We start from the raw sequence: 19,489 nt of genomic DNA, 5'->3' as shown, positions 1-19,489 counted from the left end.
CTAATTCTTTTTAGATAGTTATGAATTTTTCATTTGTCTCATCAGCTTCCTCTTTAGAATAAATAACTAGGCAAGAGAGATCTGGATTTGAATCCAGGCTCTGCCATCTAGTGGTTGTGAGACCTCGATTAATTCATCTAGAACCCTTATAAAAATTAATACTGCCCACCTAAGACTTCTGTGAGGATTAAATAAGACAGTGTACACAAACGTCCTGATTCCTAGTAAGGAACCCATGAATGTTAATCATTATAATTAACATCGTTAACATTATAATTGCTTATTAATAAATGGCACAGTACATAACTTGGTTTATCAAAATTGTCATTTTATTGCTTAAAAGCATAAAGGCACTAGTCTGAGTATGTGTCATAAGGGAAAAAAAACAGCAAGTACTAAATATAAGACAGTGTTGAAACTGCTGAAGGTATTGGGTAGATCAGAGGAGGGAAACAGAAACGGTCACAAAAGGACTGACACCAAAGTCTATTTCACAATTTTTCTAGGCTGTGGCTAGCCCTGTCCTGAAACAAATGCTGTGTCATATTTCTATATAGATAAAACATGTAGGCATAAGATGGAAGGGAGACTCAATGAGTAGGTGATGGGAGTGGAGTTGGCAGCAGATACTTTGGCTCTCCTTGCAGGGTTTTAAATGCTAGGCTGCTCCGTCTCTGCTTAAAGTCTACTTCGGAACAAATAGCTCTTTGGTATTTAGGTTATAATTTTGAAAACAAATAGTAATTTAAGACTTAGTGGAAAGAGATTCTTCCTAATATTTTTTCCAGAAACGAATAAGAATAACAAAAAAGCCAGGCCAAATTTTAACATTTGTGAGATGATAAAAAAATATTCATAGTAATCATAGAGAGTCAGGTGGAAATGTTTCATTTCTTTTTACATGTGTAATGTTTTTATTCACAGATGTTCTCACTTTATTAATCTTGAGTTTTTCCTCCATTAAAATAAGAAAATATAACAGGAAAAATGCAAATGCCACTTTTCATTTACAGCATTCTACTGTCCCCTACTCATAGCAGACATAGAATTCTTAGTTCATTTGTAAGTAGACTTGCTCTGAGAAATAAGTGAATGTGTCTTTCCATTTTAACCTATACGATACCCAATTTCCCACTGAGGTATATTAGAAAAGACAGAATGGGAAGCATTTAGTGGTATAAGTTTATTTGAAAAGTTTTGATTTTTTTCTAAAGGATATTCTTCTAGTGCTAAGGTCTACAAACTTTAGCCGGTAGACCAAATCCAGATTGCTGTTTGTGTAAGGATTATGAGCTTAGGATGGTGTTTTCCTTTTTAAATTGTCGAAGTAAAATTAAAAGAAAAATAATAATTTGGGGCATGTGAAAATTATACGAAATTCAAATGTTAGCATCCATAATTAAAATGTTGTTAGAAACAGCCATGCTCATTTGCTTATACATTGTCTATGGCTGCTTTCATGCCGTAACAGCAGAGTTGAGTAGCTGTGACACAGACCATATTTGCACTCTCATTACTTTGCACTGCTGCTTGGTCCACTGTAAACCACAGTGACACAGTTATAATTCCACAGCATTTCTAGTGCCATGGATATTGCTGTACCACAACATTTTTTTTTATTACTATTGCAGGTCATGTCAAAACAAGAAGAAAATAAAGCAGCCTCTGAATATTGCAGTCTTACGGTACAGTGGAGTGTGGATTATTTTACCGTCAAATTAAATGAAAAAATATTTTGTTTTTTCAGCAGTGACACTCTAGCTGTGCTAAAAGAATAAAATGTTGACATTACCAGACTCAGCATTCATCACATGTCTGACTCACAGGAAAACAACAGTCAGAAAAGTAGAAAATTTTAAATGGAATTATCTCATCACAACAGAATTTCTCACAAAAATAAAAAGCAAAAATGAGGCTGCAACTAAATTTCTCAGCAGCTCACTTGTCAGCCAGGCAAGGAAATCTATTTGCTGGTCTTAACTTTATGACATCATGACTGATTGTAGCAACTGAAGAAATGTAGCCAGAGAATGTAATTAAGACTATCAACTTTTAGCAAGAATAGTTTTTCAAAGACTTGAAAACAATAGGAGCAATATCAATAGTATAAAAAAAAAAGGCAAATAAATGTGAGTGGTTTTCCTTGAGGTTGGATGAGTCCACAGATGTTATCGATACCAGTCAATTGCTACTTATTAGAGAAGTCAATGAGAAGTTTGAAGTGTCTAGACAATTAACCACTATAGTCTGTGTAAAACAAATACAGGTGAGGACATTTTCAAAAAAGCTGAGAAAACACTAATTCAATACTACTTGAAGCAGAATATGCTAAGATGTCTTACAATTGATGGTAGTAAAATATGTGAAGCAAAAAAAGGCTTACTTCTTATAAATTTGCAAAGTTTGTGAAAATGTAAGGTGTTTAAAGCCTATGGTTATTCATTATACTATTCGTCAGCAGATACATTGCAGAAAATATTTGAATCTATCATGAGTTGCCGAACCAATAGTGCCAACAGTAAATTTCATTCATTCTTGTGCCCTTAGCCATTGATTGATTTTGAGCTTGGGATCCACATTAAATTTTTTCTGAACGAGAACTACTCTCAACCATTATTAGCAAACACTGGGAAGTTTTAAAATTAGATTTTGTTGTAGACTTGACAAATATTTCTTAATGAACATTTCAAAAAAACAAAGACTGTTTATATGTGAAACGTATATTTCAGTAGTCATTTCAACAAAAATTGATAATGTTTGAATCACAAGTAATATCAAATGTTCTATATGCCTTGTACTGTGGAAAGTTAAAACAATTAACTAGATGGCCATTCTTACACAAATTGGTAGTGAGCTAAACTAAAGTTCTGAGCTAAAATACAGTTATAGAAGTATTTTTCTGACCATGATGAAAGTGCAAAGAAAATTTCCATATTCAAAATCCATTTAGCTGTGCAATGGAGGAACTTCCATGTAACCTTCAATTCAGTGATTTATCAGCAATGCGGTCACACGTTAAAAGTCAAATATCAAAAGGAGAATCTAGTAGAATATATAGATACCTCCCAAGATGTGAATATATTCAATTACATTATGTGCTTATAGATTGTTATCAGAGGTTGTAAGCACCTGTGTGAAAATATATTTCATAGATGAAATACACAAAATCTTATTCCATATTAAGAATGGACATTTGCAATCAATTTTGATGCTAGAGAATCCTAAATTTAAACTCCCAATGTGTGAGGTTTTTTGTTTTTTTTTTTATCATTGCTATAACAAATTACCACAAACTTAATCACTTAAAACAACATCCATTTATTATCTAACAGTTTTGTAGATCAGAAGTCTGAGTACAACATGGCTCAACTGAGTGCTCTGCTTAGAGTAGAACAAGGCAAAAATCAAGGTATTAACAAAGCTGTTTTACTCTCTGGAAGCTCTGGGGACAATTCCACTTCTCCGATTTTTAATAAATTCAGTTCCTTGTGGTTGTAGACCTGATGCCTTCATTTCCTTGTTGACCATGAGCCAGGGGCCAACCTTTGCTCCTAGGGACTGCACACATTCTTTCTCACTCCTTCCATGTGCTCCTTCCACCTCTGGCAGGCGAAGTCTCTTGTGTTTCTAACATCTCTAACTTTTGTTGCATGTCTCCAATGCCAGCCTGAGAGTTCTCTGCTTTTCAAGGCTCATGTGATTAGATTAGGTCCACCTAAATAAACCAGGCTAATCTCTTGATTTTAACCTCTATAATCCTAATTATATCTGCAATGTCCCTTTTGCCATATAACGTACTCAAAGGATCCAAGAGTGAGGATGTGGACATATATGTAGGACTGTTATTCTGTCAAACAAATCCAATTTAGTAAAATGTTGTTACCTCCCAAAATTTGTATTACAAAAATTATACTCTCTTATTATTATTGTATTTTAAATTTTCTAACTTAATAATTTATGGAAATTTGTTTTTTCTCTTGTTATATAAATACCTATATATCCTCTATTGTGTCTCTGGGTTTATATAAACATAAAATACTTGACACCTTAAAGAAAGTTTGCCGATCCTTGACTTAATGGAAAAATACTTTGGTGCAGACTTTCTGGAAGGAAGTTTAACAATATAATTCCAAAGCTAAAAAACAAAAACAAACAAACAAAAAACTGTGCAAATGTGTCAGAAATTATATTACTTTTTTCCCAGGAAATCAAGAATGTGTGTGCTCAAACTTAGTTAACAGCATTTGTTTATTCAGGATCATTTATGAAGGCAGAAATTTGGAGCAAAGCTGAATATGTACCAACAGGGGAGATGTTTAAATAAATGAGAGTAAAACCACTGTGTGCTTAAATTATATTATAATAAATATAAATAAATATTTTTGTCATCATTGGTTCCACTCATTTTAATGTTTTAATGATGTAAATATATTATGTCTTAAAGAGAACTATAATTAAAAGCTATTTTTGTAAAACTAATTGATTTAATTTTGTGGGAACATTAAAGAAGCAATAAAACAGACTTTGGTCTAAAGTGGTTAATACTGAAATCGAGTTCTGTAAGTATTGTTTAGCCATATGGAGAAATTTTTAAAAAGAAAGGGCTAAAAAAAAAAAAAGACAGGGATTGCCCCTTGAAAGTGGGACTGAGAGTAGGAAGATGTGGAGCAGGGTGTCCTACTTTCCATTATGGGGTTTATGTGCTACCTGATTTTACTTTGATAAAAGTATAAAAATATGGAATTATGCATACTTGTGTGTAGGTATGGCTTATTCTTTGAAAAAAATATGTGGTGCAGACTGTCCTTTCATCAGGAAATCATTGCAATCCACAAAACAGAAATTACTGAGGAATTGAGAGTAGAACTAATTACTAATGTTGCTTCCTTTGGCCAAATAGGCCAGAGTTTAAATGAAAGAAGCATAGATTAAATGAATTTTTATAAGACCTAAGAACAACATCTCGTAAGCCACATTTTTCCTTTTGACTCTCATGTTCTAATCTCTTCCCTTTACATTCATTTCCTGAAGAGAAGACTCCTAAATTTTGCTGGCCATAAAATCTCTCCCTTTCCATCAAGAAAAAAGAAATCTATAAGCCAAGGTATTTTTTCTATGGCAAATCTGACACAGACAGCAGAATATTTTTCCTGGATAATGAATAGGCAAAGTAAGAGAAAGTCAAGAGATAGACAGTTGTTCTTAACAAAAAAGTACCCAAAGTATGTGAAGAACACAGAAAATTCTTCCACTCGGCAGCCTGAATATGAGAATGAACAGTGGCTTTGGAGTAGGCAGGCCTAATTTCAAACACCAGTAATTTCCAATGCTCTGAGCCTCAGAACTAGTATCTGTAATAATGCATAATGATTTCTATGCCACAGGGTTCTTTCGTAATGAATTAAATAATGAATATAAAGTAATTAGCCTGATAATTTAGCACACAGTAAACATTCAGCATAGCTAAGTTTCTCTGCCAACAATTGTAAAATTCTTTCCCCAAACTGTCCTCTTCTCAGTGTCTACAATCATATAAATAATATCTAAACATACCTATGTATGGCTATTAAATATATGCAAAGTAATCTAATTCAATTATCTATGTTTTACTTTCAAGTAATTATGTACTTCCTTTCATGTTAGATAAGCATTTTGAAGGCAAGAAGCCCACTGAGTAATTCTTGTATAACTGTATATAATATGCACACTACTTCTGCTAATATATTTGAATAAATGCATTCAGTATTCCACTTACTCCTCATGATAGTCTATGAGGTGTTTGTTTTTATTATACCACCTTACAGATGAGGAGACTAAAGTGGTTAAATAACTTGGCCAAGATAACACTACTAGAAGGTGACAAAGTATGAATTTGAGGGATTTGAATCCAGATTTGTCTGTGTCCAGATCTTTATCATACTTCATTGTCATTACTCCTACAACAGAACAGAAATGTTACTCTCATTGCTTTTATGCTTATGGTTGTAAGTGAATTCAGGAGATATGCTACTGATTTTTAATGTATACATCCACATTTAATCCATCACCAAATTATATCTGTTTTCACTTACTTGTAAGTAACTCTCAGATCCTTTCATTTTCCTCATCCCTATCCTTATTACCTTGGTCCAGGCTTCCCTTGCCATTGGCTCCAATCTTTTTATTAGGCTCCTAAAGGGCCACCCACCCTTCATTCTTGCAGTCTGCAGTTCCTTCTCTACCGTGTAGCAGAACTGCATGTATTTAAAAACTTAGTTTGTTCTTGTAACACTTCAGTGACTCCACATTGCTATGAGGAGGAAGTCCCATTGTTCAACCCCACCCAGCCTACAGTGTGTGCCCTGTGAAAGTAGCAACTTCATCCAGCTTGCATAGGAGGGTTTTTGTACATTTTGGTTATTCAGTAAGTCTTTGGTTAGTGTGTTAATGAACCTGATTTCCAAGCCTCTTTATATTCTTGCACCTGCTCATTCCTTTATCTTTTGCTACTCTTGCCCTTGAATTTATACTCTAGTTACAATGACCTTTGTTTAGATCCTGAAAATCAAAAAGAAGAGAAACAGTCATCAGAAACATACAATGCTAAAAACTGGAAAGGTATCCCAAGACCCAGATTATCTGTTAATACCAGAAGCTCTGAGGATGGTGACAGGGCATCTAGGAGAGCCAAACAAAGAGATATTTGGGAACAAAAGGAGAATGGACATCAGGCAAACAGGAATAGAGACCCATAACATCAATCACAAGGATTAAACCTCAAGATCAAAGGTAGTTTGTTGTGTCTTATCCTTAGTGACATTTATACTTCTCTTATCTTCCTCTTTTATACTTCTCTTACATTAGGAGAGCTATTTTAGAATGAATTAAGTGGTTATTGTGCTATTATGCAGTTATTATGTCCCAGGTATTTTGCTAGAAACTGAGGGTACAACTGTGGAGAGTCATAGGCGTTGTCCACATAAAGCCTACAGTCTACGTAGGAAGTAGACATAGGTTACTTCATTACAATGGAATAAAGATGGAACTAAATTCTACAGCTGCTCAGCAAAGATGAAGTCTCACAGAAAGGGGTTTCATCACAGTTTCTATAAATGTCTACTGATTTTGCCTATATCAACAAGATAACGAATTCCCCAGGTATTTAGTCTATGTGTTTTCTGAAGATGTGTTATTGTGTATGTGTGACATGCAAATAGTCATATGGAACTTTTAAAAAAATGTTTCCATTTGAATATTAACTCATTTTATTCGCACTGCTTCTTCTGTCTAAAAGGCTGAATATTTCCCAAGGTCATAGTAGAATTCTTCACTTTTTTTGACAGGCTGAAGACCAAATTTTTGAATGTCAAATAGTCTGAGATTTTCCTGTTGTCTAATGCCATTTCACTACATTTTTCTGGAGAAATCTGTTTTCTCCATCAAGAAAACTCCATTTGAAATAAAGTCACACGCAGAGTCTGTTACACCAGGAATCAGGCTTTTCCATGTCTTTCCTCTCAATATCTACACCATTCTGAAGAGGAAAACAATCATCACAAGGGGTTAAAATCACACAAGAAAAGCACCTGGTTCTTTCACATTATGATCCCACATTGACTGCGAATTCCACCCAGATCTCCTCATTAATATGCAGTAATGTTGGGTGGGAAGTTACTCAGAAATCACAGTTGCAGCTCCTAGGAGCGATGGTGTACAACGTGTTGGGGTGGTGGTAGGGGGGCGGGGAGCTGTGAGAGCACTCCACCCAGGTGTAGGCAATAGCATTGGTTGTAGAAAATTTTAAAAATAATAATAAAATGGACTAAAATCTGGTCTTCTTTTTATCATCACCATATGTTTTCATTCTAAACAATGTCAGTGGTCACATATTCCTCCCTACTGGATCAGAACACACTAGCTATTCCAACACCTCCCCCCAAGGTCCCCTTCTCATTACTTGTATCTCTCTTTCTCTCCTGCTTACTTGGAAAGGGCAACTGTCACCAGAGCTAGGGAATATTGTACTCTTCTATTACTATTTTTTTACAGTGATATGAATGTTGATATCTGGTAACACAATAATACGGAGCTCCACTAAAGGGCAATAGCCCTATTGCTTCCCCATTGGAATGCCTCTTAAGTGGTGAGTCTGATGCCCACTTCTGCTCAAGAAATAGCTGCATAAAATTCTTTAATTTGTCAAGGTTTGATGGAAGAACTGCCTTGTCAAGGAAGAATATTCATTTTCATGTTCAGGACTGTGCATCATAATTAATGAGCAACTCATCCTTAAGGAACAGATTCCTCTTTGGATGCAGTAACACCACCACCACCACCACAAGCTAAGTTTGGTAACCGACAACCCAATTTGAATGTAAGCACAAGGTTTTTGGAAAACATGCATAATTTCATAACAAACATTATGAGAAAAATATACTACTGGGTTTATCCAGGAGAAAGAGATATATATTTTTTAGAGTAATTTGAAGAAAGCTGTGTTAGGGACATTTCAGAAAAAAAGAATTCATATTTGGAAGAAAGATATGAATGGAGGGAAAAAGTCAAGGAGGAAAGAAAAAAGTGCAAAAAATCCTTCAGTTATTTTGTAGGGCAAAACTGATGGACTTGTAATCACCCTTGGATTTAAGAAGAAAAAACAAAAATAAATGTAAAAGTGCTTTTAAAATAAAGTATGGTCTACTTCTTCCCAAATTAGAAAAAGTTTATTTAAATCTTTAAAAATCTAGTGTGTACAAAGCAGCATGTCATCTTTGTGCATTGATCCAATAAGACTCTGCACCATACTGTAATTTGGCAGTCAGTATTTAATCTTCAGTCCAGCTATTCCTCCGTGGCCACAATATTCCAAGTATTTTTCCAGCCATTATTTATCTTTCTCCAGACCAATGACAAAGCTTATGTTCTTGTGTACTAGGCCATCCCCAATCCTCAATGACTGTATGCTTGATACTGTGCAAATACATGAGTCACTATGGAAAGGAGGCTGACATTTGAGTAGGGAATCAGGTTGCATTTTGTTAAGATGCAGCAAACCTATCAAATGAATCCCAGAAAATCAAAGTCCAGAATATCATAAAAATCACAGCAGGGGAAAAGTTAATGATCATCTAGTTCAATTCTATTATGAATACATACCATATGACTGCATTTCACATTATTGTGCTTCACAAATTTTGCATTTTCTACAAATTGAAGGTCTGTGGCCACCCTGCATCAGGCAAGTTTATCAGTGCCATTTTTCCAACATGTGCTCACTTTGTGTCTCTGTCACATTTTGGTAGTTCTCACAATATTTCAAATTTTTCATTAATATTGCATCTGTTATGGTGATGAGTGATCAGTGATCTTTGATCTTACTATTGTAATTGTTTTCAAGCACCAAGATTCACACTCATATAAGCCTGCAAACTTAATCAGTAAATGTTGTGTGTGTTCAGACTGATCCAACACCCAGCCTTTTCCCTGTATCTCTCACTCCCCTCAGGCCTCCCTATTCCCTGAGACACATAATATTGAAATTAGGCCAACTGATAATCCTATAATGGTCCCCAAATGTTCAAGGGAAAGGAACATTTGCACATTTCTAACTTTAAATCAAAAGCTAGAAATAATTAAGCTTAGTGAGGAAGCTAAGTCAAAAGCCAAGATAGGCCAAAAACTAGTCTGAAAGAGGTGAGGAAGCTTCAGAAGAAAAGTGTGAAGCTGTCAGAAGTTGGTTCATGAGTTTTAATTCTTTAAGTCATCTTCATAACATAAAAACACAAGGCGAAGCAGCAAGCACGGATATAGAAGCTGAAGTATGTTATTCAAAGATCTATCTGAAATAATGAAGATTAGGGTTGATGAAACATCTTTATATGGAAGGAAATGACATCTAGGATTTTTATAGCTAGAGAGAAGTAAATGTCTGGCTTTAAAGCTTCAAAGGACAGGCTGACTCTCTTGTGAGGGGATAATGTGGCTTTCAGTTGAAGTCAACACTCATTTACTATTCTGAAAATCTTAAGGCCCTTAAAAATTATGCTAAATCTACTCTGCCTATGCTCTATAAATGGAACAATAAAGTCTGGATAACAGCACATCTGCTTACAGCATGGTTTGCTGAATATTTTAAGCCCACTGTTGAGTCCTACTGTTCAGATAAAAAGATTACTTTCAAAATATCACTGTTCATTGTGAATGCACCTGGTCACCCAAGAACATTGATGGAAATGTACGAGGAAATTAATGTTGCTTTCATGCCTGCCAATGACATTCATTCTGCAGTGGACCAACGAGTAATTTCAAGTCTTATTATTTAAGACCTTTCATAATTCTATAGCTGCCATAGATAGTAATTTCTCTGATAGGTCTGGGCAAATTAAATTGAAAATCTTCTGCAAAGGATTTGCTATTTTAAATGCCATTAAGAACATTTGTAATTCATGGGAGGAGGTCAAAATATCAGCATCTGCAGGAGTTTGGAAGAAGCTGATTCCAATCTTCATGGATGACTTTGAGGGCTTTAAGACTTCAGTGGAGAATGTAACTGCAGATGTGCTGGAAATAACAAGAGAACTAGAATTAGAAGTGGAGTATTAGATGTGACTGAATGGCTGCAATCTCATGGTAAAATTTGCATGGATGAGTTACTTTTTATAGATGAGCAAAGAAAAGGATTTCTTGAGATGGAATATGTTCCTGGTAAACATGCTGTGAACATTGTTGAGATGACAACAAAGGATTTAGAATATGACATAAACTCAGTTGATAAAGCAGTGCATGGTTTGAAAAGATGGACTACAATTTTGAAAGAAGTTCTACTGTGGCTAAACTGCTATCAAATAACATCACATACTGCAGAGAAATTTTCAATGAAAGGAAGAGTCAATAACTGTGGAAAAATTCACTGTTGTGTTATTTTAAGAAATTGCCACAACCACCCCAACCTTCACCAACCCACCACTCTGATCATTCATTCATCAGTCATCGACATCAAGGCAAGACTCTCCACTGGCAAAAAGATTACAACTTGCTCAAGGCTCAGACAATCATTAGTGTTTTTACAGCTATAAAGTACCTCTTAGTTAAGGTATGTATATTGTTCTTTCATACATAATGCTATTGCACACTTAATAGACTATAGTGTAGTATAAACATAACTTTTACATGCACTGGGACACCAAAAAATTTGTGTGACTTGCTTTATTGTAATGTTTGCTTTACTACAGTGGTGTGGGACCAATACCACAGCGCCTCTGATATTGAGATATGCCTGTGCTTTGTATTACTTTGTAGATATAAATCCAAGGCTTATTGATGTAGGATGATTTGATCAAAGTGTCATAGTGGTTAAACAGGACAAACACCTAACAAGCAGTTAAGAAAAAGGTAAACTTTGATTGAAATCTTTTCCAGAATTTTAACCACTGTACATCATAGGAAAATACTGCTTCTGGAAATAATTATGTACTTCTGACTCATTTATAAATGGGACAAAAGTGTCTAAGGCCTTTTCCTTTTTGCATACATAATCAGATATTTTACTATTAGAATAAAAATTGTGTTTATTTTGGGTTTTAAACATACAGAGCCCAAAAACATGGTAAAAAGACTGAACCTATGTGCCACATTTAATGTACAATCTTACATAGGATGAATTTTAGATTATCAATTAATCAAATCCTATCTAAACTTCTTATTACTCTTATTAAGACAAGATGTTTTCATGTATTCCTCAGTCAGTGAGATCCATCCCATACAGCTATTATGATCAGAAATAGTGGATTTTCTAGGTGAATAATATATATTTGTATCCTATTTAAAGATAATTTTTTAAATATCAGGTATTATTAGACTTTCTTTCTGTACCACTATAAAGCTTTTAACATAAATGAATTAAAAATCAGAAAAACAATTCTTTCATCAGATTCTAGCTCCATTTCCCATTCAGAAAGCATGTTCTCCAGAAGCAAATTCACTTCATGCAGAAAAACTCAGCACTAATGTTACTGTTAGTGGTCCGACATCCAAACATCTACACCATCATACCATGGTTCTTTTTAAAGAAACCTTGGTTTAAAACAAAACAAGACAAAATCAACCCTATATAAACTCCCATATTACAGTGTGCTCAGAGAGGAGAATGGCCCCATTCCCAGCTCCAGTGTTCATTCAGATTGTTCTCAGCAAATCACCATGTTATCATTCCTCTCACCAGTGATTGATGTAGACATGGGCATGGGAAATGAGACTTAAGAGGAAATCTGGGCCAAGCGTGGTGGCTCATGCCTGTAATCCCAGCACCTTGGGAGGCTAAAACAGGAGGATTGCTTGAGCCTGGAGTTGGAGACCAGCATGAGCAGCATAGTGAGACCCCATCTCTAAAAAAATATATGAAAAAATTAGCCAGGCATGGTGGTGTGCGCCTGTACTTCCAGCTTCTCAGGAGGCTGAAGCAAGAGCCTCCCTTGAGCCTAAGAGTTAGAGGTTGCAGTGAGCTATGATGAGGCCGCTGCACTCTAGCATGGGCAATTAGCATACCCTGTCTCAAGCAAGCAAGCAAGCAAGAAAGAAAGAAAGAAAGAAAGAAAGAAAGAAAGAAAGAGAGAGAGAAAGAGAGAAAGAGAGAAAGAAAGAAAAAGAAAGAAAGAAAGAAAGAAAGAAAGAAAAAGAAAGAAAGAAAGAAAGAAAGAAAGAAAGAAAGAAAGAAAGAAAGAAAGAAAGAAAGAAAGAAAGAGAGAAAGAAAGAGAGGAAGTAAGTAAGTAAGTGAGGGAGGGAAAGTCTTCCTCACTCTTAGAAGAGACACACAAGCTGAGGCAGCTTCAGCTTCTTCCTTGGGACCTCGTTTGCCTGGATGAGTTGCCCAGGCAGCAAGTACGAGCACAGAGCTCATGCTCTGGGCATGCACAAGGCAGATGAGGAAAAGGACCTGAATTCCTAATGACACCCTTGAATCTTTAAGTTCATCAGCTCTGTAACTACCATTCTTCTGGACATTATGTTTGTGTGAGACAAGAAATGTCCTTATTATTTAAACCAGTTGCAACTGTAGACATCTAAAATGCTAAAGACCAAAATTGTCTCTAAAACTTCTCTCAGTTGTGCTCTTCTTGGATACAAGAGACCTGATCCAAGAGCTGTGGCTAATCCCAGGCAAACTCCTTAAAGCCATCACAAAAGGAGGACAAAGGACATTTTCTCAAAGCCCACAAGCCAGCATTGCTTGAGGTAGAAGTGGCAGAACAAGTCCTATGTGACATGACAATAGCAGGTCAGATATTAGCCTTACACACATAATAGGGAATTGGGGTAAACAGGATGAAAGAATCCAGAAAGAGGGTGAGAGAGTCTTCTTCACGATCATCAAATTCATTTCCTCTTTCCCCTAGGAGCACAGCTAAACTTCATTATGCAGCCTCCCGGCAGGTTAAGTTATAATCAGAGAAATGCACGCATGAAGATGTGATGTATGCCGCCGTAAGACCAAGCCATAAAAACCTCCCAGGTGTGCTCCTCTAGGCTCTTTTCTCCCTCTCAGCTAGTTGGCTAGGAAATGACCTCAGGAATGACCTTAAAGTCATAAGTTGAAGATGGATGAATGACTTTGTGGAATCGAGGGCTCTGTCTTCTAACTTCCTCCATGCTGACCAGAAATATTCACAGGGACTGTTAGCCTTGAACAAGATATAAACTTTGTATTATGCCACTCATTTTTGGAGACTTCTTTGTTAGAATTGCTAGTATTACAGCATTAATTGACACAGTAGACTTACAGAGTTTTGGTGAATAGTGATGTGAGTGAACTGAACAAGTGGGTTAATGTAATCCAAGTTTATAAATAAAGAAACAGAAGCAGAGAGTTAGGTGTCTCACCCAAAACACCTAGGAAGCAAATTATGGAACTCCCCTAGACCTCAGCTGTTCTATGTCCAAGTCCAGGTCCCTCTAGTGTCCCGCCTTGCAAAAAGGCAAGCTAATAAGTCCCAACTTGATTCCAAGTCCTGATAACTGATATGGACCAAGATTTATCAGAAAAGACAAATTTTGTATGAAATAAACAGTATCAATTAATGTGTTGTTACTAACTGGCCCCTAACCACTGCTTTCAGCTTTATGTTAAGCTTTATTTTAAATCATATTTGCAAGAATTATCATGTGATCAATACCCACTGATGTTTTGGTGAAAATTTTCCATAGGTTAATCTGGAATGTTACTAACATTTCCCTTCTTTTTAGCATATAATTTATCTTACTAATGAATCCCTAATAGTATCTAACCTTAGCTTTTCACAGTATTAAAATTGAACAATCATACTTTTTTCCTTCCTTTAGATGAATTTTTCTAGTAAAAACTTAGCATGTTTTATTATAAAAAATCAATTTAAAAATCACCCATAGAGTCAGGTTTTTCTTTATTAGAATTGGAGGTTACAGATAAATAAGGGAAAAGAGCTACAATGGTGACAATAGATTAGAGTTGGAGACATCAATATAAACTCCTATTTAGCTTAATATAGGTATAGATAGTTATATAAAGAACTATTTACAGATATACATATACATGGATTAGTATACACTCGTAATTTTCTTGCTCTGTTAGCTGAAAGGAATTAGAAGCAATGACACTCAAATAGCACCCCAATAGCATATCTATCATCCAGATCTTTGTTTCTCATACCACTCTCCAGTAAAACAAACCAGGGCTCCTTGGAGAAGTGGCTGATTCTAAAGCTGGTGCAGGAAAGATATACAAGATGAGTCTGGAGCATTTTGTAGGACCAGAGATTAATGGACACTTTTTAGAAAAGGAAAACAGCATCCCCCAATAATGGGTGTCAAAGAAACACAGGAGCTAAGTGAAAGAGCTCCCCAGTGGGCAAAGTTGAAACAATTTGAGCAACAAAGTAGTAGCGAATTGCAAAAAATGAAAGGTCCATGAGTCCATGTCAATATAAATAAAAGATTGAATGAATGAAAATAGATAAATAGAGAGAATAGACAAATATCTTGTGCAGGGGAATTTCATATAACTTACATAGACTCCAACTGCACGGAGGAAGGAGGTGGAGCTTAACTCCCCACCCCTTAAGTGTAAGCTACACATAGTCACTTACCTCAAAAAAAGACAGTATAGAAGATAGTAAAAAGATTAACTTCACAGTGGAGAAATCTGACAAACACTACTTTACATGAGCGATCCCAAGGTTCAAAGTGATAAGTCACTTTGATGGAATGTACGCTTGATATGATGTGATAAAAAAGGCACTTTCCCTCTCTGTTCGTCCTTCTAAAAATTCCTAACCCCAGTCTAACCATGAGAAAAACATCAGACAATTCCAATTGAGGGACATTCTACAAAATACCTGACCAATACTCCCCAAACTGTCAAGGTCACCAAAAGTAAGGAAAAGTCTGAGAAACTGTCACGGCCAAAAGAGGAGCCTCTGGAGACATGAAAACTAAATGCAATGTGGTGTCCTGTATGGGATCCTGGAACATAAATAGGACATGAGATTAAAACTAATGAAATCTGAATAAAGGATAAACTTTAGCTAATAATAATGTATCAATATTGGTTCATTAATTATAACAAGTGTACCAATCTAATGTGAGATATTAATAGTAGCGGAAACTGGGTATGGGTTATTAGGGAACTTTCTGTACTACCTGTAAATTTCCTATAATCTAAAGCTGTTCTAAAATTAATAAATTTATTTTTTAAAAAATCACCCACACCTCCTCATCTAGCAATAAACATAAATATTTTAACACACTTTATCTTTTCTCCATGAATATATTTTTATTTTTCAAAGTAGTTTCATACTGTATGTAATTTTTCACTTAACATTTAGTGAATATATTCCCATGCCATTATAATTCTACAGCACAATTATATTTATATTAGAGTAGTTCATCTTAGGAATATACCATACATTATTTTATCAGTTATATAGTGGTATTTTTTTCTAATTCTATTAAAGTTATTGTGTAAGGAAGTGTGGAAAATAGGGAGAATAAGAAAAGAGGAAATAATACTGACATATTTGTTTATTGCGAGAAGAAAGGAAAGTGTCTGACGTTACCAAGGGAAACGCCATAGGCTGAGGAACTAGATAGCCAGACACCAGTCTCAGCTTCACAAATATTTAATAACTCTAAGTGTGGCCTGGAAGTCCCTTAATCTCTACAGTTCCTAGTGTACTGTCCTTATTTATAAAAGGAATAGAAAATTTATTCAACACTGTCCATTCCTAAAATCTATTATTGTATATTTTGCAAAAAAAAAGCTATTAGAAAATTTCATGTAGAGGATATGACCAAGTATATGTAATGTAATAGAGTGTTGAAAATGGATAATAGATACATTTCCTCTTTGCTGTATAGTCAAAAATTTCCCATCATGTGGCACTAATGGAATACATTATGTGAAATGATATGAAGATCTGACAGCTGTATGCAAAGGGGCCTCTTCCCACTGAAGGAGAACATCTATCAACGTTGCAAGGAGATTTGAGTTCAGCCAAACACAGAAAAGGCAGTCTCATGATAGAATGAGCTTCCTAGAAAAATCAGTGAGTTTCTTAGACGTGGAGAATGTTGTAGCATGGGCCAGATGGAGAACTATCAGGGATATTATAAAAGCTATTACTGCACTCAGTAGGAATTCAAACTGAATGGTCACCAAGGTCACTTTCAGTTTGAAACGGCTGGAATTTTTCTTTATATAGATGATACCTTCTCCTAGACTCTTGTCCTTAAGCATTGTCCCTGTTTCTGAGCTCTCTGCTGTCTCATTGGTCTCTTAACTGAAGAATCAATTCCACTAGAAAAAAATAAAACACCTTTATTAAGAGCATGAATCCTTTAGCTTGTTTGTATGCATAGATGGGCACCTCTCTAAGCATCTAATGAAGAATGGGCACTTTCACCGTTATTAAGAAAGTGTGCACGAAACATCTTTTGAAACTCAATCTTCTCTATGAAGTCATTCCCAAAAGAACAGAAGCTTTTTGGAAAGTAGGTCTCCAGTTCACAATCAAACTTTAGAATTTGTCCTCAGGATTTCTTCATCTCCTTTCCAGACCATGAACTTGTGAAAGCCCCAATAGGTGAAAAATAATACACCCATACACACCCTTATTAATAGTAAAGTGTTTCAAGTTGATCTCATCTGAAGCTGAGAGCTCCTCACTTTCATACTTTGGGGTGATGAGGGAGGAATTGTGCCTGGTGGGAGTTTCTTTCTTACAAGGCGAAGGAGACACAATTTTCCACCTCAAGCTACTCCAATGTGTTTTCCCCCTTCCCGCATAACTTTCTTTCTTCAGGCAAAGACTACCTGATGCGTGTCTGGAAGTGTCTGTTTCTAGAATGGCACTCACAGGAGAAAATTAGCCTACATTAGATGGCTTGAAACAGTCCTCAAGGGTGCGGGAGGGAAGAGAACAATGGGGCATGGGGACTCAAACCTGCTCTATGAACTTTCTGTCCTTAAACCTCAGAGAGTACAGAAAGTGAACGTAGCATTTTATGAGAAACCACATATTGCCTCTACATCCTCACTTTCAACACGCACATCCCCCCCCCCCCACCCAAGCCACAGGCGGCTGACTGGCAAATGCCTCCTCTCCAGCCACCAGAGCAGGGAAGGGCTCCAGAGAGCCCCAGGGCACCGCAGATGGCTGGGGTCCCCGGCAGCCCTCAGCTGCGGCGGGCTAGTCTGTGAAACCACAGCGTGGAAGGTGTTGCGAGGAAATCCCCTGCATGCTTTGTGGCATGTTAAAAATGCAGCATCATCCTCTCTGCTCCTTTTCCTCCCCGAAAAGCAGAATTCGAGGGCACAGGGAAACTGGAGGGGCAAGAAGGCTGCCTCCTGGAGCCCCGGAGCCCCCTCCCTCCACGCCCCCTCCTCCTTGGACTCTAATTGACCTGCTCCAATGGGCCAGGAGCACCTTTCCCCATTTCCTCTTCCATTCACTACGGCGGGGAGGGAAGAGGGAACACAAAACTCTAAAAATAACTGTCAGCATCTTAAAAAAGGAAAAGCTCAGCTGTCCCCCCCACCACCCTGCTCCCGCCCTTCTCCTCTCCCTCCGCCTCCCCCCTTACGGGGCACATGTCTGCTTCTTACAACGCCGAGGCACATGGTTCCAGTTAGGCGCCGAACCCCACCGGGACGGAGAGGAAATTCACATCTGTGGGACGCTCCGCACGGAACCACCTCCAGCGCGCGAGGCCCGGGGACTGCAGCAGCGCGATGAAGGGCTAGACCGCGGGGACGCTGCTCATGCGGTGAGAGGCAGCGGGCGGGAGGCGGCGAGGGCGCGGGGAGGCCGAGGAGGGGGTGGGCCCCGCGGCGCCCCCGCAGCCCCCGCCGCCCGCCCCCGCGCGCGCTGTGGATATTTGCCCGCCTTGCTGCAACTTGCTGCAGTGTTTGAAAGAGTAGTAGGAGCGCATGGAGGTGGGGCCGGGGAAAGACCAGGCAGAGCGGTTGGGCGGGGGGGGGGGGGGGCGGTGAGCGCGGAGGGGGTGGGGAGGCGGCGGCGGCGGCGGCGCGGGGGGACTGGCCCCCGAGGGGGTGGGATGGAGGAGAGCGGGGTAGCCCGGCGCTTACACATGTCACATGTGCTTTTTAAGACGGCCGGGAGCGCCTGCGAGCTGGATCTGGTGGAGGATGCTGCGGCAGGTGCTTCGCAGAGGGCTCCAATCGTTCTGCCACAGGCTGGGCTTGTGCGTGAGCCGGCACCCGGTCTTTTTCCTCACCGTGCCCGCAGTCCTGACCATCACCTTCGGCCTCAGCGCGCTCAACCGCTTCGAGCCCGAGGGCGACCTGGAGCGCCTGGTCGCTCCCAGCCACAGCCTGGCCAAGATCGAGCGCAGCCTGGCCAGCAGCCTTTTCCCCCTGGACCAGTCCAAAAGCCAGCTCTATTCGGACTTACACACCCCTGGGAGGTATGGCAGGGTGATCCTCCTCTCCCCACCCGGGGACAATATTTTGCTCCAGGCTGAGGGGATCCTGCAGACCCACCGAGCCGTGCTGGAAATGAAGGTGAACCACAAGGGCTATAATTATACTTTTTCCCATCTGTGTGTGTTGAGAAATCAGGATAAGAAATGCGTGCTGGATGATATTATTTCAGTGCTAGAGGATCTCAGGCAGGCTGCCGTCTCCAATAAGACAACAGCCAGGGTGCAAGTGAGGTATCCCAACACTAAATTAAAGGTATGCTCCTTCTGCATGCTTCTGCCAATTAAAGAGGCAGCACTTCATTTCTTGCCCTAAACAAGCAAAGAAAATGCAGAGGTCTCATCCTTAAGACTCAGAAGCTAATGCTTCTTTCATTTCTGGGGGCGGGGGGAAGATGGGCAACCGAGGGAAGAAAAGAGACAATGAATGGTACGACTAGATATTAAGAAATTCAAGGCCAAACAAAACAATGCCAAAAATTTAAAAAAAAAAAAAGGGAAAAAGGAAAAAAAAGTTGTTTCTGAGACCCTGCAATTACA

At 38.1% G+C, this 19,489-nt stretch overlaps 1 protein-coding gene across 3 annotated transcripts in view; it reads left to right on the top strand.

The window, feature by feature from the left end:
- The window catches only part of PTCHD4 (patched domain containing 4), a 227,059-nt gene that overhangs the window by 17,737 nt on the left and 189,833 nt on the right, over positions 1-19,489 (top strand). The window contains exons 2-3 of one of the 3 annotated variants that reach the window (XM_045542141.1): positions 18,137-18,274; positions 18,620-19,031. In XM_045542141.1, coding sequence (XP_045398097.1) covers positions 18,270-18,274; positions 18,620-19,031 — 417 coding nt within the window. In that variant the 5' untranslated portion in view covers positions 18,137-18,269. Of the gene's footprint in view, positions 1-18,136; positions 18,275-18,571; positions 19,206-19,489 lie in introns of those variants that run through there. The other 2 variants (XM_045542140.1, XM_045542139.1) reach the window with 2 other exon arrangements.

The sequence above is a fragment of the Lemur catta genome, chromosome 2 (assembly GCF_020740605.2).
Source record: "Lemur catta isolate mLemCat1 chromosome 2, mLemCat1.pri, whole genome shotgun sequence".
In the NCBI taxonomy this organism is placed as follows: domain Eukaryota; kingdom Metazoa; phylum Chordata; class Mammalia; order Primates; family Lemuridae; genus Lemur; species Lemur catta.
This window is presented reverse-complemented; position numbering and strand designations above follow the sequence as displayed.